Consider the following 24,634-nt stretch of genomic DNA (forward strand, 5'->3'; position numbering starts at 1 on the left):
CCCACTTGGATGAGTACCAGCTCCAGGCTGGCAGGGGTGGCCTGAGCCATCGCCCCCTGGTGCCCAGCCTGTCCTTGCATCTTGTGGGTGCCGTTGCACCTGTGTGCAAAGGAGAGACAGACTTTTCTCCCTGTCACCTGATGCCTGGCCTTGGGTTTCTGTCTGTCCCTCTGTGAGGGCGGGTGGGAGGGGGAGCAGTCTCTGCTTGCCCCACAGCCTCTTCCTGGGAGACCGGCGCCCGCTGCACACAGCAGCGTCCCTCCCCAGGGCTCAAACCTCCGTCTTGGCCCCGGCCCCTGCCTCCCGCTCAGGCCTGCCAAGGTAATGTGAGAATGAAGCTGTGTTCCAGTTACAGAGCAAGACAGGTCTGGGTGTGCGTTCCAGTGCTGCCGCTGCTGGCTCCGTGACCTTGGACAGACGGCTTGCCCTCTCTGAGCTTGCTTCCCCTTATTATGAAATGGAGATATAACTGCCAGTTTCACAGGGTCGCGCAGCTGGCTGAATGAAACTGTGCGTAGAAAGTGCTCAGAGTGGTGTCTTAACACAGAGTAAGTGCCTGATACCTGGAAGTGGTGACCACGGCCACCACCATCATCATCTTTTTCTCCCGCTCTGTCTCCTGTTGAGTCAGGCCCTGCACTGGGCAGCTACTTGGCAGGTGCCCTCACGTCCCTTATCTCCTGAGACCCTACAGATGTCCCTTTCAGAGAGGGAAAGAGGTTGTTGAGAATGTTTATCACAGCCTCACCAGGACAAGGATTGGAACGCAGGTCCTCTTATTCAAAGCCGTGACCTCTGCACATCCCATCCCCGGCACACGGGGCTGGGCGCCCCTCACGTCACCGCCCCTCCTCTCTGACAGCCGCTTAAACCAGCCCCTGCGTAAGTCGGACCTTCGGAGCCGTGGCCTTGGGAGCTGAGGGAACACACACTCACGTACGTGTCCCCCTCGCACACCCACGTGTCCTCCTGGTCTCGTCAACCATTCCGTCTCTGGACAGGTGCTTTGGCAAGTCTGTTCTGGGTCTCTGCCTTCCAGTGGGGGACACAGCACGACAGTGATGGCCGGCCTTCGGTGAGCACTTATGGGCGTGTGCTAAGCCCTGGTCTGAGGGATGGACTTGTGCTAACTCAGTCACCACACTTACCCTGGGAGGACTCACACTCAGCCCCGTTTTAGGGTTAGGTGATTGAGGCACAGAGGTCAAATCGCTTTGCTCGTAGTCACGGAGTTTAAGCTGGGAGCCAGGATTCGGCCCCAGGCGCTCTGGCTCTGGAGCCCGTGCTCTCAACCATGCTGCGAGATGCCCCGTCTCCGGTGGGCAGCGTGAGATGCTGCCCGGGGAGGGCCTTCCCGAGGTCGAGCTCGCAGAGTACGGGAGGGAGGAGCCAGGATCCAAGCCCCCTGACTTCGGGCTGGAGCGGGGCCCTCACCACTTTGCAACCCCGCCCTCCGGAACCTGGCCCCAGAGCTCCGACTCGCGCCTCTCAGCCCGGCCCACCCCTAGTGTCCAGCCGGCACAGCGCATGAGCGGCCCTCCTCCTCCCCAGCTCACCGCCCGCCCGCTGAGTCCTCGCGGTAGACCGGGCACACATGCATGTCTGTGGGTGCCGAGCTGCGGCCTGGAGGCCCGGGCCCCATGCTTCGGAGCCGCCGCGGCCTGGGAGAGCGGCCTGTTGACTCGCCGCAGCCTGTGTGGTTCGGTTAAGGCTGGACAAGTCGAGGGCGGATGACCCAAGGTAGAGGTCTTGATGATTTCGTCACAACATCACAAATGAACAAGCGTGTGGCGGCCGGGGCTGAGCCAGCCGGCCTGGGCCAGCCCTGCCAGCTGATAAAGTGCTTGGGTGGCGCCTGGCACAGCGGAAGTGCTGTCTCAATGCTCCATGTTATTTCTCCCAACCACCTGTACTGCCGTTTCCTTACTATTTTTTTTTTTTAATTGGTTCGTTTAAAAAATTTGAATATGTTTCATCTCATTCATTTTCAAGTGATAGTGTATGCAAATTGCTGGTTTTGATGTGATAGTTCTTTTTTCTTAGTATATGAATGAAACACACATACGTAATGATTACTACCAGGTTCTTCCCGACCCACCTGACACTCGCATGTGCCCACTGGTGACGGGCCAGGCCTGGGGACGTGCTCGTGATGCTGTTGGGGAAATCGAGACAGGGTTGGGGTGCCTGCAGGCTGCCGAGCCCACGCCACAGTGCACGGACTGAACCCCCGCTTCTGTTTCTTTAGTGTCTTTCCCCAGTGCTGTCCCCAGCTTGAACATGTGTCTCAGCATCAGAGGAAAGTGACAAGATGCACTTGTCATTCTTGTCTCCAGGTGCTCTGGGCCTTGGACCCCCATGTCTCTGAGTATGTCCATCTTTCCTACCCCCTGCTCTCAGCTTCCCCTGCTGTACGTGAGTGGACAGATGCAGCCTCCCCAAGCCCTGGCTGTGACCTTGTGTGAGGCTGTGCCTGCATCCAAACCCCATGGGCGCCTGGCTGAAGGGGTGGCTGGATGGTACCTGTGGCTGGTGTGGAGGTGGCAAGGTCAGAGACCCTGGGCCTTGAACTCAGCAGGAGGCTCATCAGAACAAAGACCGACCCACTGAGCAGGATCCCAGGGGACTTCAGGAGCTGAAAGTCCTAGGCGGTCAGGGAGGGCTTCCTGGAGGAAGGGATGTCAGAGCTGAACATCTAAAGGACCAACTGCAGTTTGAGAGATTGCTTAGGGCTCTTATTCCCTGTAGACTGTCTAGGACAGCGGTCCCCAACCTTTTTGGCACCAGGGACTGGTTTCATGGAAGACAGTTTTTCCACGAACCGGAGGTGGAGCGGGTGGGGGTTATGGTTCAGGCGGTAATGCGGGTGATGGGGAGCAGCAGATGACGCTTCACCCGCTCGCCCGCCACTCACCTCCTGTTATGTGGCCCAGTTCCTAAACAGGCCGCGGAACGGTACCGTTCCGCGGCCCGGGAGTTGGGGACCCCTGGTCTAGGACACCGAGAACTCCTAGTGATGACCCCACGTGTAGCCAGTCCCTACTTCATCCCCATCTGACATGAGCAGGCCAACCCCAGCTTGGCCTGGGGGCCTTTATTGAAGGGAGCGTGTCTAGGGGAGCAGTTTTTGCCCTTTGGCCATCTGATAAAACCAGTGTACCCTTTCTTGGAGTAATGATTTTTTTTTTTAATTTTATTTTATTTTTATTTATTTATTTATTTATTGCTGTGTTGGGTCTTCGTTTCTGTGCGAGGGCTTTCTCCAGTTGCGGCAAGCGGGGGCCACTCTTCATCGCGGTGCGCGGGCCTCTCACCATCGCAGCCTCTCCCGTTGCGGAGCACAGGCTCCAGACGCGCAGGCTCAGTAGTCGTGGCTCACGGGCCTAGTTGCTCCGCGGCATGTGGGATCTTCCCAGACCAGGGCTCGAACCCGCGTCCCCTGCATTGGCAGGCAGATTCCCAACCACTGCGCCACCAGGGAAGCCCCTGGAGTAATGATTTTTAAAGGCAAAAAGTAGGATTACAAAGGATACCAGTTAAAATACAGTTTATTAAATATTTAAAAAATCATGATCTAGTAATTACGCCCTTCCTCGTTGACACACATGAAATAACAGGATATAGCAGCAGCTCGAATGACGAACGAAGTAGTGATGAGCGTTCAGAATCTGCAATAACTGTTACGTGATGTGAAAACATCTGCCATTTCTATTGAGGACAGAGTCTTAGGGTCTGCTAAACAATATTTCTTTTTTCTCTCTTTTTTGTGCTATGTTACTAAGAAGGAAATGCTGAATTTCATTTCAGTTCAGTTAGTGCAAATAAAAAGGCAGTTTTTCCCCACTCAAGTTCATGGACCCCCTGGGGGTCAGTGGCCCCTGCTTGGCTGGACTTCCTGAGGCAGCTGCAGGCCAGCTCCTGTTCCCCCACCCCCACCCCCAAGAGCTGGGAGCCACCAGGCACATGATTGCACGTCAGAGAGCTCCCTTGCTAGGCCTGCAGGGGGGCAGCTGACACTGGGGAAGGCTGCTGATCACCTCTAGCTTCACCCAGGCTCCACCCCGCCTGCTTCCACCCAAGGAGGAAGAGAGGGGCAGAGGACCGGGCCTGACCTCTGGGAAGCCTGGGGCCGCTGTAGGCTTCTTTCTTCCAGCAACCCCACCCAACACAGTGGAGAGAGTTCTGGAGCAAATATTTGACTCTGCCTTTTACCAGCTGCCTGACCCCAGGGAGGCAGCTTTCCTTCCCTGGACCTTGGTTTCCTCTCCGAGAAGACAGGGTGCTGCTTGATGAGGTCGGGGCATACGGCCCCTGGCCAGAGCAGTGGCCGGAGGGAGCATCCCCTCAGAGATGCTTGCCCAGAAGCTCAGCAGGGGCTCCCGCTGGCCCATCCCCTGCCCGCCCTGCCACTCCTGTGCCCTCTCCATTCTGCTGGCCCCGAGAGCTTTCTATTCCCAGGCCTTACCCTGTCCCTTCCCTGCTCAGAGCCTTTTCTTCCTGCTCTCCTGGTTGCCCCAGCACAAAATCCAAGCTCTGATAGCCAAAAACTGAAAAGAATACAAATATCTTTTCACCTGGCGAATGGATAAACAAAATGCATACATCCGACAGTTACTACATAGCACTACAAAGGGACCGAAACTCAAAATTGTTATGTTCCAGAAAGAAGCTGGCCACCAAAGGTCACATACTGTTTACCACCATTTTTGTGAAATGTCCAGAAAAGGCAAATCTGTGCAGACAAAGGCCAGCCTTACCTTCCACGTGGTGACAGGCCCTGAGCTTCCCGAGGACAGGGCTGTGCAGTTGTTGGGTTTGGGCTGCATCCCTGTGTTCATTTTGGGAGCCACTGCCTGTAACCATGGGGCACCAGGGCCGTGTCAGGGACTCTGACCACTGCCATATCCCTGGGACAGGAAGCCCCGTCCTGAGTACCGTCCAGGAATATTTCGCTGTTGAGGGAGCGGGGAGTTTGAGAAGCCACGTGGCATCTCAGTTAAGAGCTGAGTTCCGGCTCCACCACTTAGCAGCTGTGTGGCCTTGGGCAAGGTGCTTCGCTTTTCTGACCTCCACTTCCTTATAAGGTCAAAGTGTGGATTCATTCTCTCGTTCAAAAAAAAACCCCACAAATCAAAACACCTGCTCTGGGCCTGGCCCTCTGCTGGATGGTGTTGGGGACACAGTGGTGACCAAGACAGCCCCAGCCCTGCCCTTCTGGGACTCGCAGTCTAGAGGGGGAGACAGCTGACAAGTAGAAACGTGGCGTGATAGTAGTTGTGTAATGTTCACGTGAAGGTGTTGGGGAGCCTTGGGGAGGTGGGGAGGGTGGCGCTGACTTGGTTTGGGGGCGTCCGGGGACGCAGCAGTCACAGCGAGGCACCTCAGCGGCAGGACTGAGCTCGGTGGGTTGTTGGAAGGAAGGTTTATCATGGAGGTTGAGGGGGAAGGGGCGATGGCACAGGCCAGTGGGCGGGAGTGGGGGAAAGAGGCCCAGGGTGTGGAAAGTCACAGGCCTGGGTCCTCTCTGCCTGCAGCCCAGAATGTGACCGTGGATGAGGTCCTTGGTGCCTACAAGCAGGCCTGCCAGAAGCTAAACTGCAGGCAGATCCCCAAGCTCCTCAGGCAGCTCCAGGTATGCCGCGTGCTGGGGGCGTGTGGGGTACTGGGGGGCAGTCCCTGGGGTGAAGCTGTCCTCACCCCGCCCCCCAGCACCCTCCGGGCCTGTGGTGTCCGCCCCAAGCAAGAGAGGGTATACAGAGCACTCCCCCTCCCAGCCTGGCCGGCCAGCCAGGGGACTGTAAATATGTCTCTGGAAATCCTCTTTCCAACTGTAAAAGTAATCGGGCTCTTCCTGAGTATTTAAGCAGTACAGAATTATGTGAAGTAGGAAATTACTTGTCAAGAATCTTTCACTCCCCAAAGCAATTCTCTTCCCCAGGGGAAAAGCCACGTATACAAAATTTAAAAGTCTGAATGACAAAAGTAATGTATATTCTCTGACTTTAAAAAAAGTTAAAATACTACAGATACAAAAAGCAAAACCTGTTTCTCACTTCTTGCCCAAGTCCCATTCCCCAGGAGTCCCCGCTGGTGACAGCTTGGGGTTTTCGTCCCCTGGACTTTCTGTGCTTTTATAAATAGAGAACGAGTCACTATCTAGAGGTACACAGACGCAAGGGCAGTTTCCGTTTTTATATGACTAGGGTGTTACTGTACGTCTGGCCTGCTCGCCCCCAGCCGTCTCACAGGTGCCTTTCCTGCCACCTGTCCAGCCTGGTCGTGCTGGTCAAGCACTGCCTCAGTGCCTTCCCTCTGGATGGGTCATTCCAGAATGTTCCAGGGTTGCTTGTTTCAGAGCCCCGGCTGCCCCACTCTCAGGGAGGTCCAGCCTGGCGCCTGCAGGTGTCCTCCTGCCTTAACCACCGTCCACTCTGCTTTCCCAGGAGTTCACGGACCTCGGGCACCGTATTGACTGTCTGGACCTGAAAGGTGTGTGTCTGGACGGGGCCGGGGGGCCCTTGGCTAGCGGGCAGGGAGGTGTGGGCGCCCTTCCTGAGGTGAGGCAGGTGCTGCGAGCCGTGGGGAGGTGCGGGAGGAGGGGCAGAGGACCTTTCCTCCCCTGCTTGGCCCGGAGCCCGTGTTTCCACCCAGCCCCTCACCCTACACGCAAGTGTACACGCACAAGGGGACACTTAGATGTGCACGCACACGGCGCTCCGTATCGTCCCAGGTGAGAAGCTCGACTACAAGACCTGCGAGGCCCTGGAAGAGGTCTTCAAGAGGCTGCAGTTCAAGGTCTTGGATCTGGAGCAGACGAACCTGGACGAAGATGTGAGCAGCCTGCCACTGCCCATAGCCACTCCCTGAGCTCCCTGCCTCTTAGAGGTTTGGGGGGAGGGCATGGCAGCGGGAGGGAAGCCCCTTGGACCAAGGCTGGGCGGGGCCTCTTGAGGGACAAGACTGGGGAGATGTCCACTGTGGCCAGAGTGAGCGGGGGATGTTGGACTGTGTGTGAGGCCCAGAGAAGGGTCTCAGAGACCCACCCCAAAGGCAGGGGCTTTGTAAGCAAGGGAGAGACTTGGGGAGCCAAGCCGGAGGGAGGTGTGTGACCACCAGGAAGGAGCCTTTCCAGGAACGCGTGCCCCCCACCCCTCCCCACCCGCTGAGAATCACAGTGCCTGCAGGGGAGTTTAAGAAACATTCTGAGAGCAGCCTCCCTGTTTATGCCCAGGTGTCCTCACCTCCCCAGGTCTGGAGGCCACCAGGAGCCCGGGGGAGGGCTCCTGGAGACCTGAGGCCCAGGGACGGCAGAGGCCTGTCCTGGTCACGCAGCACATCACTTAGACCGCTCTGGGGGGGGCGAGTAAGAGGAAGCGGACTGGCTGCAGCAGGACAGGGGAAGGGTTGGTTGCCGGAACCCAGGGGTGCCAGAGCAGCATCAGGGCTCTTCCGTCCCCAGTCGCTCAGCCCCGACCTCCTGGCTTCCCCGGGCAGCTGCACCCTGAGGCTGAGCCCCGCTGTCTCTGCCCAGGGTGCCTCAGCCCTCTTCGACATGATCGAGTACTATGAGTCGGCCACCCACCTCAACATCTCCTTCAACAAGCACATCGGCACCCGGGGCTGGCAGGCCGCTGCCCACATGATGCGCAAGGTGGGTGCCCCCCACCCATTCCCTCTCCAGGGCCCCCAACCTGTAGGGCCTGGGTCCACGAGCCGTCAGAGGGTGCTGGGCCCCAGCTTCCAGGCCAGTGAGAAAGCAGTGCCAAGAGGCTCCCTGCTCCAGGCCCACCCTGGCCCCTTCTCTCCCTTCTGGCATTTCCCCTCCTCCTCCACTTGCCTGTAATGTGTCCCTTGGAGGCGGCTGTGGTCACCATTCCCGTTTCACTCACATACGGGGCATCTCTGCCACACAGGAGTCAGCGAGCTCAGCTGTCACCAGCACTGCCTCGCTCAACCCCGCGGCCCCGGGCTGGGCCTTCCCTCACCAGCCAGTGTCCCCAGCCATAAAACCAGCTGGCCCTGCTGCCCACGGGGATACTGGGACGTGGGGCGGGAGGTCCCCCGGCGCGGGGAGGGCCGGGGCCAGCCTGACCCAGCCCCGCACCTGCCACGCAGACAAGCTGCCTGCAGTACCTGGACGCCCGCAACACGCCCCTGCTGGACCACGCGGCGCCCTTCGTGGCGCGCGCCCTGCGCATCCGCAGCAGCCTGGCGGTGCTACACCTGGAGAATGCCAGCCTGTCAGGGCGGCCCCTCATGCTGCTCGGTGAGCCCCAGGGCGGTGTGCTGGTGGGCTCGGGCTGTTGGCCGGGTCCCCTGGGCCTGGCCAGTCACAGCACCCTCCCCTTTTCCCCCAGCCACGGCCCTGAAGATGAACATGACTCTGCGGGAGCTGTACCTGGCCGACAACAAGCTCAACGGCCTGCAGGACTCGGCCCAGCTGGGCAACCTGCTCAAGTTCAACTGCTCCCTGCAGATCCTGGACCTCCGTAACAACCACGTACTGGACTCAGGTGTGTGCGAGGTCCGCGCGCCCCGACCCAACTCCAGTTGCCCAGCACCCACTGTGTGCCCAGCCGGGTGCTCGTGGTGCTAGAAGCACAGTAGTGGCCGAGGCAGTCCCGGCCCTGCCCTCGTGGTGACGCCTCAGACCGGGCTGGGCTGTGGGAGCCCAGGGCAGGTGTCTGACCCGGTCTGGGGATCAGGGAGGAATCCTGGAGGAGAGAACAGCTCAGCTCTGCCTTCAGGATGAGGTGGGGTATTGAGCAGATAATTGAAATAATTCAATCTGGGGAAAGTGCCCTGGAGGAAACAAGGATGTCGGGATAAAGGGTCAAGCTGTTTAAGGTGTGCAGGAAGGGGCCTCTGGGCAGTAATGAGGAGGCTGGGGTGGAACCAGCCGTTTTAAAAGCCTAGGCAGAGAATCCAGGCAGAGGGAATAGCAAGTGCAAAGGCCCTGAGGTGGGAAAGAGCTTAGATATTAGATATCTGAGGGGAAGAGCCCTGGTGAGCCAGGAGGTGAGTGAGAATCGAAGAGGGAGTAGTCAGCAAGGCCTCGTCAGCAGGAGGAATTTGATTTCATCCCTGTTCACCGTCGAGCAGCGTCCCCTGGCCTCAGTGTGAAGACAGGGTTGCGGGAGGGGGTGCAGAGTGGGACAATGGGGCCAGTGCCCTCCTCCGGGGCAGCTGGGCCCGGACCCACGTGTACTGAGCACCTCCCACGCTTGGGGCCTGTCGGCTCTGGGTTCACAGCCGTGAGTGCAGCAGGGGTCTCTGCCCTCAGGAGAGACAAAGCCAAGATACGTTAATGGAATGCTGAGTCTGTCGGATGGTGAAATGTGCTATGGAGAAAAATAAAGCAGTGATGGCGGGCTGAGCTGTCTGCTGAGGTTCGGCTGGCCGGGATTGTCCCATGAGAGGGGGAGATTTGAGCAGAGATCTGAAACAGATGGCGGAGGCCTTCATCAGGGTGTCCAGAGGAGGAACGTTCCCGGCCCAGGGGTCGGGGAGCCGTGTGTGCCAGGCCCAAGGCAGGGGGGCAGTAGCAGGAGGTGTCAGGGCCAGAGCCTGTGGGGCCGGGCAGGCTGGGGCAGGGGCTTCTGAGCGCTTGGCGGGGTGGCTCCCGGGCCAGTGTCCCCCGGGGAGATCCCCCGACCACAGACAGGACTTGCCCACGGGCCTCCCCAGGTCTGGCCTACATCTGCGAGGGCCTCAAGGAGCAGAGGAAGGGGCTGGCGACGCTGGTGCTGTGGAACAACCAGCTCACGCACACGGGCATGGCCTTTCTGGGCATGACGCTGGTGAGTCGGCTGGAGAGGGGCGGGGGGGCAGCGCGGTCCGGTCCGGCACCTCTCCCACCCCCGGCTCTCATCACCTTCCGGCTGTCGCGGCTCCCAGTGTCGCTCACCCTGCCAGTTCAGGAACCTGCTCTCTTCCTCCAGCCCTGTTTGGTCTTTGCTTCAGCTTCTGCACCCTCTTTCCCTTGAGGAAAGTAGCCCTTCTTTCACTGTCTCTCTGCATCCAGCACCATAGCCCAGTACAACGCTTTGTACGAGGTGAAAATGTTTTGCATAGAAAGTTAGCATTTCTGGAAGCCATCAGTAAGTCTTAAATCTTTTCATTATGCGGTATTTAAAGCCAGCCCACAGGGTACAAAGACTCAGACCCAGGTTAAGAATTATCCACGGTCAGGCCTGTGCCCAGAGTCCTCGGGATGCCGGCGAGGGCAGAGGCTGGGCCCGGGGCTGTGGGGACAGGGGCCTGGCTGGACGCTCGGAGGGCTGAGGAGTGGACAGGGCAGCTGGCTCTTGGGAGACTTCTGAGTACAGGAGGGATTCGGCCCGAAGCAGGAACGTGCCGGCGTTCAGACTGGGGGGCGCTGCCGAGGAGAGGGCGTGTGCGTTTGCCTCGTTCCTGACTGGCCTCCTGGGCCTTTCCTGGCTCTCGTGCGCCGCTCCCTCCAGCCGCACACACACAGCCTGGAGACGCTGAACCTGGGCCACAACCCCGTCGGGAACGAGGGCGTGCGGAACCTCAAGAACGGCCTCATCGGCAACCGCAGCGTGCTGCGCCTCGGCCTGGCCTCCACCAAGCTCACGTGCGAGGGTAGGGCGCGGGGCTGGGCGCGGGAGGCGGGGCGGCCAGGCCGGGGGGCGGCCAGCCGGGTGTGGGCCCGTGGCCAGCCCCTGCGGTCCCCCTCCCAGGCGCGGTGGCGGTGGCAGAGTTCATCGCCGAGAGCCCCCGCCTCCTGAGACTGGACCTTCGGGAGAACGAGATCAAGACGGGCGGGCTCATGGCACTGTCGTTGGCCCTCAAGGTGAACCACTCTCTGCTGCGCCTGGACCTTGACCGCGAGCCCAAGAAGGAGGCGGTGAGTGCGCTCTTCCCTGCGGGCAGGTGTTGGGGGGTGGCTGGCTGGCCCGGGGCGGCCCCAGGACCCGCTGGGGGCGGGCCACCCAGAGCCCGAGCCAGGCCCGCTCTCCCCGCAGGTGAAGAGCTTCATCGAGACGCAGAAGGCGCTGCTTGCTGAGATCCAGAATGGCTGCAAGCGCAACTTCGTGCTGGCGCGGGAGCGGGAGGAGAAGGAGCAGCGCCTGCAGCTGTCGGCCTCCATGCCCGAGATCACCGTCACCGAGCCCCAGCCAGACGACCCCGGGCCCGGGGAGGGGCCCGCCAGCGGGGCGCAGGAGAACGGGGCCCCCGGCCCCAGCGCCGGGCCGGACTCAGACTCAGACTCAGACTCCGAGGGGGACGAGGGGGAGGAGGAGGATGGGGAGAGGGCTGAGGCCCCCTGCCCCGCCCTGGTGCCCCCCGCGGACCCCCTGGGCCCTGGGGACAGGAGCCCCCCAGGCTGCCCCTGCTCCCCCACTGAGCAGCGCATTTCCGTGTCCAGCCCGGGCCGGGGCCACAAAGTGTTTGTGGTGACCCGGGTGGAGAGTCCACCCGAGAGGGCAGAGCCTCCCCTGCCACCCGCCTCTCCTTCCCCACCTGCCCCTCCTTGTCCCCCATCCCCACCTGCCTTGTCCTTCCTGCCCACCTCACCTGCCCGGACGCCAGCCGAGGCCGTCAACGCTCGGGACCCAGCGTCGTCTGAGCCTCAGCCACAGCCGGAGCCGCCCCAGTCAGGGCCACCGCTGCCCAACGGCCTGAAGCCCGAGTTCGCTCTCGCACTGCCCCCGGAGCCGCCCCCAGGGCCCGAGGCCAAGGTGGGCAGCTGTGGCCTGGAACACGGTGAGAGGACCTCTGGGGCCAGGTGACTGGGGCCCCTGTGTGCTGCGTGTGACCCCGGCCAAGCACCTGCTTGTTGGTGTGCCTCAGTTTCCCCCTCTTTAAAATGGCCCTTGAAGGGGCAGGGACGAGTGGGACTTGACCCTCAGTCCCCGCCTTACTTCCCTTGCATCCCTGGGAGCTCCTTGGGGGCGGGGCACGCAAGATCTGTTGACTCTTGAGTCTGATGGTCTCATCAGTACCTGGGCCTGTGCTACCCTGCGGGTCTAGCTCAGGCAGGGCTGGTACCCCCCGACCCACCCGCCTGACTGGAGGCCGCCCACCCTTCTTCCCGCGCAGAGCTGAGCTGCCCCAAGAACGAGAAGGAGCTCGAGGAGCTGCTTCTGGAAGCCAGTCAGGAATCTGGGCAGGAGACACTGTGACACTTTAGGTGCGGTGAGGGCCTGGGGCCCAGGGAGCTGGGGAGCCGGCGATGGAGCTCCTGGCTCTGACAGGTGCCCCCCTGCGATCTCTTCTCCCTAAGTTCCCTTCTTCCGGTCCGTCTTTGAAGAGCTGAGGCCAGAGCCATGAGAATCTGCTCACCCTCACCCCCAGCCTTCCTGAGGCCTGGGACCCCAGGGGGTGGGGGGCCTTCCTGGGGACCCCTGCCCCCCACAGCAACACTACACGGGGTGCAGGAGCTACAGGGAGTGGCCCTCCCCGCCCTGACTTAAGCACTTCTATTTATGTGTCGACACTCGAAGACTGGGCTGGGGGTGGATGGGAGGAGGACGGGGCGGAGGAGTTGATCCCGGCCACAGGGCCGGGCACCTTTCCCCAGGGCTCCATTTGGCCAGGCTTGCCCCCTCGAGGGCAGGAGTCCTAGGTGGTGGCGGGATGGTCCCCTGGTGGCCCCGGGCACAGGACCAGGCAGGAGGCATGGCTTGGGAGGGGCGGTGAGTGATGGTGGTGGTTGGAATTTGTAGAGCAGCCCCAGGCAGGGTGAGGGCCTGGGCTGGGGTGGGTGGGGGAGATCAGAGGATCAGAGCTTTCTTTTTCTTAAGTGCAATAAATCTATCAGGGAGCTGGGGTGGGGAGCAGCCAGGGCTTGGAGACCCTGCTGTCCGGGCCACTCGAGGCGGCGCCCTGAGAGGCACTACAGCCCAGGGTGGGGGAGGCGCGGGTGTGGGGTGAGGGCAGGCGGGGGGCGGGCGGGGTGGGGGAGGGCTGCTCCTGTCGGTGCAAGTCTGCTCACACCTTTTCTAATAAACCAGAGCTGGGTTCCCCACTGGCCTGCTCTCTGCTTGTGCTGATCCTGGGCTCCCCCTGCGGGAGTTCTGGCACAGAGACGGGGAGGGCAGGGCCCAGGCGGGTCCTGGCTGCGGAACATCTGCTGGGGCGTGTGTGGATGGGCCCCAGAGGAGGGGCGGGACAGGCAGGCCCCTTCTTGGCACGCGCACCCATGCTCCTGTGTCTGCCACAGCTGGCCATCTCGTGTATGATCCCACTTCCCCTTCCCTCTCTTCAGAGGAAGCAGCCCCCAAACACCTTCCAGCTTCAGGTCCAGCTTCTCAGGGTGGTGGACCTGGCACACGGGTCCAGAGGTCATTCCTCTGCCCGGTCGCCTGTGGCCCAAGGAGAACAGACACGAGCCCGTCGCCGGCAGCCCTAGATGTTCAGGCGGCAGGGCACTCTGCCCCGGAGCCTGGCCGGTCGCCTGCAGGCGCCGAGGTGCGGCCAGAGGGCTCTTGGGCATTTCTGGGAAATCTGAGTTTCACCCTTCAGAAGAGGCAAGAACCACTTAAGGGGAAGGCCTTTGTGCCCACTCCTCTCCTGCATGGGAGGCCAGCCCTGGGTGGGTAGAGACACGGTGGAAAGGTTATGAGAATCACAGTGCTGCTGATTGGGAGCCCGTTTGGTTCCGGCACAAACCCAGGAGTCTTGTGCCGCAGCTGCCTGGGTGTCTGGGATGAACACCTTTCCTGTTTAGGCCGCTGTCTGTTTGCTCTTCAGTCGCCGACAGCTCCGGTGTCCTGAGCGCGCCTCAAGGCAGCCACATTTGGGGCTCCCTCTCATCTGGGCCAGGGGCTGGGGGAGCCATGCACGTCAGCCAGTGGCACCCGCCCCGCTGGCAGCCCGGGAGACGCCCGCAAAGTGTCATCCTCCGGCTGGCGCAGCTGTGCCCGGGTGTGAGGTGGGTGTGGAATGAGCCCCTCCGGGGTGCCCTGCCTCCTGCCCAAGTCTTCTTGGGGAGACTGGGAATGCGAGGTTTGCTCCAAGATGCTGAGAAACCGCAGTCCTTTGCCAGGTTGGGGTCTGTCAGTACAGCCCCCTAAAAATCTCAGTAGGCCTTTGGTCGCATTTAGCCATTGCTCAGGAATCTACCCCAGTGGGGGCTTTTGGCCCTTACAGCGGTGTTGGGTGCTCGCCCATCCCCTTTGCTCTCGGCCTCCACCTGCAGGCCAGGTGATCAACAGATGGCTGAAGGGGGGGGCGGGGAGGGTGCCTCCCCATCCTGTGGTGCCTGGGAGGGGCTGGGGTCCTGTTCCCAGCCTTGTCCCTGCCCTTCAGTTTAGCTTGTGAGGAATTGGGCCTTTTCAACTGTTCCTTCAGGGTTGAATTGTGCCCACCTCCCCAACCCCCAAAGATATGTGAAGTCCTAATCCCAAGTACCGCAGAATGGGACTTTCTTTGGAAATAGTGTCTTTATCGAGGTAATCCAGTTAAAAATGAGGTTATAGAGTGGGCCCCAATCCAATATGAAAAGGGGAAATTTGGAGACAGTGACAGAACAGACATGCTCAAAGGAAAGATGTGAGGACACGGAAGACCTTGTGAGGATGGAGGTCTTATGATGCAACCCCAAGCCAAGGACGCCAAAGACGCCAGCAAAGCACCAGCAGCTGGAAGAGGCAAGAAAGGGTTCCCTTATAGGTTTCCGCGGGCGTGTGGCCCTGGCAACTCCTTGATTTTGGACTTCCAGACCTGTGAGAAAATAAATTTCTGTTGTTCCAAGCTACCCAGTTTGTGGAACTTTGTTACAGCAGCCCCAGGAGACTAATAGACCAATTCTGCAATGCTCTGATTTTCTGACTTTTTAGGGGTCTTGGATCATGGAGTTAGATCCCTTTGGCCGAGTATTTTCTTTCCTTTGCCTTCAGCCATCCAAGTATCGCCCAAGCTAGACGCTGTACCACATCTTAGATCTCGATGCCCTAACATGGGAGATGTGTCTTTTCCTGCATGTGGGTGTTCGGGGTGACAGGCAGTTTCTCTCCACGAAGTGACTCCTGAAGCCAGGCCCCCGCGCCCTCTGGTGGCTCTGCCATCCCTTAGGGCCTCAGGAGACCCTGCATCCAGCAGGCAGGTGGGGGAGGAGAGTGGAGAAGGCAAACCTGCCTCTTCACTCGTTGCTGCGATGGGAAAGGGACACACGTCACTTGCACCCCCTTCTAGGTCCAAGTCCCCAGCAAAAGCCCCACACTGTAGAGGCCCATGAATGCCGGGGAGCAGGGAGCCAAATTGGCCACACCCAGCCCCTCTGACACACTGTTCTGGTTTTGTTTTTTTGTTTCTTTGTCTCCCAAAGCTCTAGCTTTGGCAGGCACACGGTCAGAATCTAAGATAAATTGGGCACCAGTTTGACCACTGCTCGACATCATGTAACGGGGGAGCAGCTTCCTCCTGGGGCCCGGGGGTGTCCTCAGTCCTGCTCCTGACCTCCAGCCAAATCTAAGGGTTAGTCCTGCCTCCCCAGCAGCCCACACTGCTGGGGCCAGTTTGTTTCCAGCCTGGACTCTGGGTGGTAAGAAACAGAAGCCCAAGTCAAGCTGGCTGAGGGAGCTGCGGGAAGGGATGTACGTTGTCTCCAGTAGCACGTCTACAGAGACGTCTGTCTAACAGCGTCACGAGGACCCGTGCATCTCTCTCTGTGGTGGCTTCACTCTTGGGCAGGCTCTCCCTCTGCTGTTGGAAAACATCTCTCAGCACGTCCAGGGTGGTGCCGCTAGCTCAGCCATGCCAGGACTGCCAGCGCTTCAGTCCTGGAAGCTCCTGTAAGTCACAGGCTGGTACTCTGCCCCATGTCCACTTTGAAGCGGTAATTGGCAAGGGATGTTGGAGTGCTGTGGCCAGCCTTGGCGCTAAGGCGTGTGAGGTCAGTACCCCACTAGGCTGCAGGGCCTGAGGTTGGGCGTCTTTGCAGAGCTCTTGGGACTGTCCCCTTGGCTCTCAGGGCCCTGGCTCAGAAGTCACACCCCCTCCCCCACTGGATTGGGCCAGGCACACCACAGGCCTGAGTGCGTGGCTGTCTGACTAGTGAGGACTGGGAAGCTGCCCTGAGGAGTGGCGCCCCCGTCCTAGGTCTCTGTCCGCCCAGTGGAAAGGAAGGCGGTGAGCCACGGTGATGGTGGGGTCCGCCCTAGTCCACCCCGGCCTACATGTGCCCCATCTGTGCTCCTCAACTTCCCTGTCCTCATCGAGGGGCTCCTTGGGTGGCCCTGGAGTGACCCGTAAGGCAGGTACCCCCTGAACAATCACTCGTCTGGTGGAGGCGGCGCTGCCGGCCCCAGCTGACCGGGGTGCTGTCGAGGCCTAATTAACCCATTATGCTAGGGAAGGAGCCACCCCAAGAGTGGAGCAGCCGGCTGAGGTCACTGGGGACACCACCCTCGGAAATGCCAGCTCCTGCCCCGCCCACAGAGGGGCAAGCTCGGGTGTGGGGACAAGGACCTGGATCCCCTGAGGCCTGGGTGCGCTCCACTGAGTCAGCTGGGCGCATGCCTCTGTCCTTCCATCTCCCCTGACCCCGCAGCCGCTCCCGCTGCCCCCGCAGCCGCTCCCGCCTCTGGGGTGCCAGGGAGCAGGCTGCCAGCCGAGGCTGCCCGACTCCCTGGGGATGAAGTGGGCTTGGCAGAACAGGGCAGGCCTGGTGGCCTGTCCTCACTGAGCTGGGGAGACTGGGGCACGAAGACCAATCTGGGGTTTTCACATCTTCATTTATTGCACTTGAACCCCGAGTTCCTCATGGGTCCTTCTGCCTGGGCTTTCAGATGCTGTCACTGATACACTGCCCCACTCCTGGTAGCTACTGCCAACAGCTCTCTCTGGCTCACAGATTCACCTGGGGAATGTGGCCACCATAGGCCTCATTCCGGACACTGGACCCTGGGCCTTGGGCCCAGTTAGGCCCGCTACGCTCTCATCTGGGCAGAAGGAAGTGTTGCCCTCTGCTGCGCCCGAGGTCTTCCATTCAAGGCCCACCTGGGCTAGACTGACCCCAAGTGCAGGGCACTCAGGCCATGGGTCTGGACTTGCCCCCGTCCGGGGGGTTGGTGGGCTTCGCAGGCATGCGCAGGAGCCTGGCCTGCCCAGGCCGCCCCGGGGGCGTGGTTGGCTCCGCTGGCGGTGTGCGGGGCTTTGCGGGCAGGGGACTTGGGCGGGCGGGGCGACTTGAGCGTGCTGACGGCCCGGATGAGGCCCATGCGGCGGCGGATGGAGTGGTCCAGGTTGACGGTGCAGCGCAGAAGCCTCTGCGCCTCGGCCACGGTGAAAGGGAAGTCAGCGCCCAGGAAGCGCTGGAAAAGCTCGGGGTCGCCGTCCAGGTCGAGCACCTTCTGCAGCGTCTCGTTCATGGTGTGCAGCTCGAGGCTGTGGTCGCAAAACACGTCCCAGAGGCGCGCGCAGGCTTCGGGCGCGCCCCCGGCCTGCTGCCGGTCCTCCAGGCACTGCAGAACCCAGCTGAGACGGCACGGCCACTGGTTGGCGAGCACGACCCAAGCCACGGCCTGGCGCGGCGAGAGGCCCCCGAAGTCCCCCTGCTGCTGTTGCAGCAGGCGCACGGTGATGGGCACGGTGTTGACGATGCGCCGCATGGACACCACGTTGTCGGGCACGTACTCGAAGAGGCAGTCGCCCTCGTCGTGCAGGCAGCAGAGCGCCTCCTGGATGCTGCGAGCCGCCTGGACTTCCAGGACGCTTTGCGCGCTCTCGGCCCGGGCCTGCTCCTCCATCTCCAGGAGAGGCTCGACGTCCCCGCCCCCGTCCCCGTCCCCGCCCCCGTCCCCGCCCCGCGACCTCACGTTGCGCGTCATCTCGCGATAGAGCAGGTCGTCGCGGCTTCGCACCGCATCGTGCAGGAACTGCAGTTTGGTGCGATGGCCCATGATGGGCACGGAGAAGGGTAGCGTGATGGTGCGGTTGAGGAAGAGGTAACCGTTGTCGGCCGTGCCCTTCATGGAGCAGGCGCTCTCGAGGCACGAGGCCAGGATGCTGGGGTCCACCACCAGGATGAAAATGAAGGGCGCGTGGCTGTCGGACAGCAGTGTGTTGATGGCGTTTAGCACGCCCACCACGCGCTCCGGGTAGCACGTGTCCAGCCCTGTGATCTCGAGCACGACGCGCAGCCGGCGCCGCTGGTAGATCTCCAGGAAGCACAGGAAGTCGGTGAGCAGCCTCACCTCCTTCTTCACCTCGCACATGAAGCCCAGATGGCTGCCGAACTTCTCGCGCAACACCAGCCGTTCAATTCTCTTGCGCTGGCTCACGAACAGGTGCTTGCCCACCGAGTACATGGCCATGAGCAGCCCGGAGCTCGAAAGCGTGGTGGCCGCGCCGCCGAATGCCCGGAACAGGTTGCCGTGGCTCAGCGCGTGGGAGCCCATCGATAGGTAGAGCAGGCTCATGCCCAGGCTGAGCGCCGCCAGCAGTGCCAGCAGTGTCAGGCACAGTTGGCGCCGGCAGTGCCACTCGCGCTGGCGGCAGCCCGGCCTCGTGGCCGCCTTCTTGCCCAGCACCGAGTACAAGCTGAAGGACAGTGCGCCGTATTGTTGGCGGATGCCCTCGCACAGCGTGGTCACCAGGCCGGCCCACAGCTTGTCAGTGCCCGCGTACTGCCAGGCGCTGAAGCGGATGAAGAGGAACTTGACGTTCTTGCGCCGCAGATGCACCTCGGTGATGATGGGCTGCAGGAACACCAGGTACCACAGCAGCTTCGAGAAGCCCCAGCCCTGCACGGGCCGCGGCTGCCACTGCACGTGCTGCAGCTCCTTGGCCTCACACTGGGTCGCCTCCTGCTGCATCAGCACTGCCGGGACCGAGGGCGCAGGGGAAGGTGTGAGCGTCTGGGACCAAGGGCGCAGGGGAAGGTGTGAGCGTCTAGACCCGGCTCAGGCTAGGATAGGGCCTGGATGTTAGACTGGGAACCAGGGCCCGTCCCCAAGTGCTGGGCAGGTGCAGAAGTGCGGAAGGAGAGGCCTGGAGCCAAGCTTGAACAGGAAAGGGTCTGAGGGGGAATTGGGGGGTCAGGGGAGGGCAGAAGTAGAGCCCCCAGAGGAGAGAGGACCAGTGGGGGCAGGGAGGGCTCTAAGAAATCAAAGAATGCATGCCAGGTGCTGAGGAAGAGAAATGCTGGGCAGCAAGTGTACACCCTTGGTCCAGTTTTCCTGGCTTACTGCCTCTCCTCCAGCTCTCAGCTCAGCTATCACTTCTTCCAGGAAGCCTTCCCTGATCCCCAAGCTGGGTCGGGTGGCCCTGGGCTCCCCCACTGCAGTCCTGCCCACTTTGGGTCATCCCTGTCTGGGGACATGTCTGTCTCTCGCGCTGGTCTGTGAGCCCAGGAAGGGCAGGGCCCTGGTTGTTTTGGCCACCCTGTGTCCCTTGGGTGCTGAGGAAGTGCTGGGGGGAATGTCTGGAGGATGGATCATGAGAGATTGGGGGCACGATCTGCATGCTGTGAGGGTAGTAAGTGAGCCAGTGGGAATGAATCGGAGTCTCTCAGCACAGAATAGAAGTTCTGTTTCCTTTTACCTTAGAGCCGAATCTTTTCTCCTTCCAGGACCCTGTTTGTTGCTCTGTGACAACATAGGAGCAGGACGTGGGCTTGTTTGATAGGTGCTCACCAGGGCTGGGCACACGGAGGTGAGTCACCTCCGGCTTCTCTGGCCGTGATTGGGGCTGGGGTCTGAGCTCCAGCAGCGTTTGAACCAGGCTAAGTTTCAGCTCATGTTTTCAATTAACATTATCTGTCAGGGGTCTTGTGGGCGCCAGGCCCTCGGCCGGGGCTGAGGAGAAGAGATAGGTCCGAGGAGCACAGAGGCCTGGAGGGACTTGGCAGGAGCCAAGCGAGGAACCTGGGCTTTCTCCCTAGGGCGCTGGGGAGCCATGGAAGGCTTTTGAGCAGGGGAAGGACAGGGCTAGATGTGTATTTTAGAAAGACTCCTTGCAGTGGATTTGGTGGGGGAGGGGGGCAAAGGCATAGGGAGGGACCTGGTTAATGCTGATTTCTGGGCATCTGGCAGACTGGCCTCAGGGGTGAGCAGGTCTTAGGGAAGCCTGGGGCTGGGCAGGGACCAAAGGTTCCGTTTCCCTTAATCCCTCCTTCCCCAGCACACGCAGATCCTCACCCATGATCTTGTCCAGCATCATGTGCAAGCGGCAGCCAAAGGGGGCATAGAAACCCACGGTCACAGGGACAGGCACGTGGCAGAGAGTCTTGGCCAGGCAGCTGCAGTAGACGTCATCCTCTGTCAGGATACCTGGGGCCCGGGGGTGGGGAGGGGGTGGAGGTGGGGAAACTGAGTCAATGACGCTGGCCAGGCACCACCCTGCTCCCCGTCTACCCTCCGTAGTGCTCGCCCTCAGCCCCTCCCAGCACCGGCACCGCGCTCCCTGACTCCCAGCCATGACTCAGGTCAAACCCTCCGACAGAGGGTTTCTGTGGCCGCAGGCAGCCCCCTCCTTCAGGACCAGATATGCCCTTCTGGGTCCCCGCTCAGCTGTGCTCTCCTTTCAGACCAGACCTGGAAACTGCCACCTCCCTGGTCAGGTTGCCGGCACCTCTCGCCTGGACTCCTGCTTCCCACCCTACCTCCTACAGTCGACTCTCAGGTCACATCCCGAGTCAGCTGTGGGCCCTCGTGGCTCCCACCTCCCCAGGGGGAGAAGGCTGGGCCCTCACCACGTCCGCGAGGCCACCTTCCACCCTCTCGGACCCCGTCTGACCCTCTTCCTCACCTCCCCTGATCTAGCCACATGTACCTCCTTGTTGTCCCTTGAACAGGCCACCTCAGAGTCTGCATTTGCTGCTGCTGCTGCTATTTACTCGAGAGAACTGCCCCATCTTTGCTTAAATGCAGACTTGATGGGGCCTCGCCTGATGACCTTGTTTAATTTGCAAACCCCATTTCCTCTCCCTGCTTTATTCTTCCCCCAACATGGTTATCACCCGGTGACACACTTTTGAACTTTCCTATTTATCTTGTTTCCTGTACCCGCCTCCCCCCACCGCCTATAGAACGTGAGCTCCATGAGGGCAGAGATCTCTGTCTGCCCTGCTTCCTGTGACACCCCCAGAACGGAGCCTGGCACCCCCTGTAGGCGACCAGTACCTGGTCACAGAGTGAGTGAGTGAATGAATGAGCGGGTGGGTGGGTGGATCCCTCCCGTGGCTGCGTTGCTCTCTCCATCCCTCAGGCCACCCCCTGCCTCTTGCTGCAGCTGCACTCCCCAACACCAGAGCAAGCTGCTGCTCATCCCCCGCTGCCCCAAGTCAGGAGGGCTGGGAAGAGAGGAAGCAGAGCAAGGGTGTCAAAAGCTGGGGCCCGGGCCCCTGGCCAGCCCGGGATGGAGGCACCGTGGACAGGCCTGGCCTGGAAGCCTTGGATCCCAACAGGTGAAGGAGCAGCGGCTGCCCGGAGGCCCAGTGTCAGGGACGAGTGCCCTCCCAGACAGGAACCAGAGTGAGGGGTGAGGAGGGCAGGCCCCAGGCCTAGGTGGGAGGCGAAGTGGCAGGGACAGAGCCCCGGGAAGGGAAGGCTGGGTGAGCTCCGGACCTGTAGGAGGTGAAGGAGCTACGGGTTACGGGGGCAGGCAGGGGCCCGGTGTCCGTGGGCCTCCTGGGCTCCAGGAGGGTGCTGGCTGCAGAGGGCAGGGCTGGGCCGCTGCTGGCTGTGGTGCGTGCCGCGGCGGGTGAGGGGGTGCGTGCGGGGGCCGGCTGGGGGTTGCTGGTCAGTTGCATGGGGGCGGTAGTGGTTGCAGGCGGCCCCTTCTGGGCGCCGTGAGTGGGGCAGAGCCGCTGCCACGGGGGGCTGGGAAGTGCGGGCTGGGACCACCGCTGCAGAACGGGGTGCTGGAGGCCCCGGCGACAGCCATCGCCACCCCATGGTGGCCTGGCATGCCTGGGGGGTGGCCGACAGGGCCTGTAGGCTTGAGGTGCCGCTGGGTCATGGTACCACTGGTGACAGCATCCCGGAAGGGAGGAAGTGGGGGGCGACTGGGCCTGGGTCCCTGACCCCTGAGGGGCACTGGCGGGAACCAGGTCAGGTCTTTGGGCGGAGGCTGGGGCTCATCACTCAGCTGAGGCCCAGGAGAAGTCAGAGAGAAGACGAGGAGGGGCTGTGGGCCGAGGAGGGGCCATGCCCTGCGCTCTCCCACGGCTGGGGCGGGGGGTGGGGGGTGGGGGGTGGGAAGAGGTGCAGGGGCCTGGGCTTTAGCCAGGTGAGGGGCTAGAGGGGGGATGATGCCCCAGAGTTTCTGCTACCCCAAGTTCCTCAGTCCCTGGGGTGTCCCCCAGTTGGGGGGCGGAGAGGACTCCACTGGGAGCTGGCTTGGCTGGTCCACAGGAGGCCAGAGTGATGAGAGGTGACTGTGGAGGGGGAACAGGGTGGGGACTGGGAAGCGGGGTGGGCCTCACAGCTGGGCTCAGACCAGGCCGGCGGGAAGGGGGCTGCCCTGGGAGGCCCCAGGGAGGCTGAATCAGCCCTGATGGGAGTAACTGCCCCCTCCTCGCCCTGAGCAGCAGCACCTGCGGTCACCGTGGGCGGCTGGACCCCCGCCTCATTCATACGCACTCAGTGGGGGCTGGGGGCTTGCCCTCCGACCCCTCCCGCCCACCGCACTGCTCCCCCCAGGTTGTGGGGCAGTGCCAGCCCCACAGGCCTGGCGATTTGGGGAGGGAATTCTGTCCACGCTGGGGGGAGGGGCAGGCCAGGTGGGCCCCCCCTGCTGGCATCCCCAGCCCAGGCTCCCACCTCCGGCCTCCCAGGGCCTACGGTCCCCACGGCCCCCTGTGCAGATGCCTCCGTGGTGAGTGCCGGTGGCTCTTCCCTCCGGGGGCCTGAGGTTCTTCTGCTTGGCCATCCGCTCAGCAGCCCCCCACTCACAGGTCTCTCTTGTGACCAGGACCGCCCAGACTTAACCCCTACCTTTTTGGTGCCCCAGTTCCCTGTCCAAGAAGTAGTGCTTGGCGGGGTTCCGGGGCGGCAGGGCACCCTTGGCGAAGTGGATGGTGTAGTGCTGGCTCATGGCGGCCGGGGTGCCTGCTGGGGGGGCAGGGAGGAGAGGCCGGGCTCAGTACCCAGCTCCCTCGGGCGCCAGCAGCAAGTACCCACCCGCGGGACGGCCCCGAGACCTGCGATAGATGAGACCTCATCCCTGATGTTGGGGTCCTGGGCTACCCAGGTGGCATGGGGGTGCTCTTCAGAGTAACAGGGAGAGGTCAGGATGGGGGGACGGGACAGCCAGGCGCGGGAGGATGAGAACGCTTCGGGGGTGTTGGGGGGTAATTTGGGGTGGGTGAGATTTCCAAGGCCTGGGTGTTCGGGAGCTGCTGGGAGTCTCCAAGAGGCGGGGACAGTGTGCTGAGCCGACGTGGGCTGGGAGCCAGGGGATGGCTGAGTAAGGTTAGGGGGGAGCTAGGTACTGGGGCGTGTGCTGTGGGCGGTGGAGGCTGGCACCCTTTGAAGGGACTTGAAACCAGTGCAGTGCGAGGCGGGGAGCAGTGAGCCACCGAGCCCGAGAGCGGCTGAAATGTCAGGGCTGGGACATTTGGGACCTGATGAGGGGTTGAGGGAGGGGGACTCTAGGGGAGCAGATGAAGTCGGCGTGGTCCAGTCTGGGGAGAGGCTGAGCAAACTGGGGTTGAGGTGGGGCGCCCAAAGCGGAAGCGAGGCAAGGAGGCTGTTTAGAGGCAGGCACGGGAGAACCCGAGGGGCAGAGGCAACGGGGGTGAGAGCTGGAGTTGGTGAGGGTTGGGGGCCCGGCGCGTGGCCCCTGCCACCTCATCCTCCCGGCCTGGGGTCCCCTGTACCTGATGGCAGCCTCGCAGCCCCAGCTCCCTGCTCCGCCGCCGCCGCCAGCCGAGCTGCTGTGCCAGCCCCACCGTCTGGCAGCATCAGCGCAGCCCCGACGGGTGAGAGGCCCGGGAGCTGGGAGCCAGGAGCCCAGTGGCCCGACCGGTTTGCCCACCTTGTCCCCGCCCCTTCCCAGCAAGCCTACCCAGTCCCTGTCTGGTGCGCTCAGCTCTCAAGGACTGGGGGCTGCCGCCGCCCGCCCCCCCTCCCCCCCCGCCCCGCGGTACCCCAGTAAGGGATGGAGATGGCAGGCCACGCTGCTGCCCCGGGGCGGGACCCGGCGGGACCCGCCCGAGGGTCTGCTGGTCTGGGCACTTATGCTGTGGAAGGGAAGGAAGCTGGGACACGGATTGGGAGTCCAGGCCCAGAGAAGATGCAGTCCCAGGTTCAGGTGCCAGCTCCTCCAGGGTCCAGCTGTGTGAGCTTGGGCAGGTGACTTCACCTCTCTGAGCCTCGGCTTCCTCGTTGCTGAGCGGGCCGGCGTCCGTGCCTGCCTCTCGCGGTTGTCAGGAGGAGTCCCCTGAGCCCAGAGCCTGGTGCTCGGCAACAGTGGCGCCAACTGGCCCATTTGCCAGCTGCTCCAGACGCTTCACATAAAATGACGACGACACGTGCGTTCCAGGCTCACCAGGAGCCCCGCTCAGCGTACATGCTCTTCTTTTTTTGGCTCCAACACGCGGATTGCGGGATCTTAGTTCCCCAACCAGGGATTAAACCCAGCCCCGGCAGCGAACGGGCGGAGTCCTAACCACTGGACTGCCAGGGAAGTCCCAACATGCTTTTCTATCTACAGTAACCTC

At 61.9% G+C, this 24,634-nt stretch overlaps 2 protein-coding genes across 3 annotated transcripts in view; one reads left to right on the forward strand and one right to left on the reverse strand.

Moving 5' to 3' along the window:
- The window catches only part of PPP1R37 (protein phosphatase 1 regulatory subunit 37), a 42,866-nt gene extending 29,987 nt beyond the window's left edge, over positions 1-12,879 (forward strand). The window contains exons 2-13 of one of the 2 annotated variants that reach the window (XM_007168127.3): positions 5,535-5,632; positions 6,444-6,489; positions 6,731-6,831; positions 7,532-7,651; positions 8,116-8,266; positions 8,358-8,513; positions 9,688-9,800; positions 10,464-10,605; positions 10,704-10,870; positions 10,989-11,730; positions 12,067-12,157; positions 12,251-12,879. In XM_007168127.3, the coding sequence (XP_007168189.2) occupies positions 5,535-5,632; positions 6,444-6,489; positions 6,731-6,831; positions 7,532-7,651; positions 8,116-8,266; positions 8,358-8,513; positions 9,688-9,800; positions 10,464-10,605; positions 10,704-10,870; positions 10,989-11,730; positions 12,067-12,149 (1,919 nt within the window). In that variant the 3' untranslated portion in view covers positions 12,150-12,157; positions 12,251-12,879. Of the gene's footprint in view, positions 1-5,534; positions 5,633-6,443; positions 6,490-6,730; positions 6,832-7,531; positions 7,652-8,115; positions 8,267-8,357; positions 8,514-9,687; positions 9,801-10,463; positions 10,606-10,703; positions 10,871-10,988; positions 11,731-12,066 lie in introns of both variants that reach the window. The other variant, XM_028163079.2, reaches the window with a different exon arrangement.
- Positions 12,880-16,726: 3,847 nt separating this feature from the next.
- On the reverse strand, positions 16,727-23,661 carry NKPD1 (NTPase KAP family P-loop domain containing 1). Its single transcript, XM_057534580.1, has 3 exons — positions 22,908-23,661; positions 20,109-20,240; positions 16,727-18,790 (listed from the first exon to the last, which is right to left on the reverse strand). Exons 1-3 carry the CDS (start codon positions 23,005-23,007, stop codon positions 16,974-16,976), a joined length of 2,049 nt encoding a protein of 682 aa, XP_057390563.1. The 5' UTR covers positions 23,008-23,661; the 3' UTR covers positions 16,727-16,973.
- Between the last annotated feature and the right edge of the window lie 973 nt (positions 23,662-24,634).

This window comes from Balaenoptera acutorostrata, chromosome 19 (genome assembly GCF_949987535.1).
Source record: "Balaenoptera acutorostrata chromosome 19, mBalAcu1.1, whole genome shotgun sequence".
NCBI lineage: Eukaryota > Metazoa > Chordata > Mammalia > Artiodactyla > Balaenopteridae > Balaenoptera > Balaenoptera acutorostrata.

Bases quoted from the DNA above. Each gene is read 5' to 3' on its own strand.
- NKPD1 (XM_057534580.1), bottom strand. From the start codon at position 23,007: ATGAGCCAGCACTACACCATCCACTTCGCCAAGGGTGCCCTGCCGCCC. The intron at 20,241-22,907 runs GTAGGGGTTAAG...CCCGGGCCCCAG, and splicing joins GGAACTGGGGCACCAAAAAG to GTATCCTGACAGAGGATGAC. The intron at 18,791-20,108 runs GTGAGGATCTGC...CGGTCCCGGCAG, and splicing joins GATGCTGGACAAGATCATGG to TGCTGATGCAGCAGGAGGCG.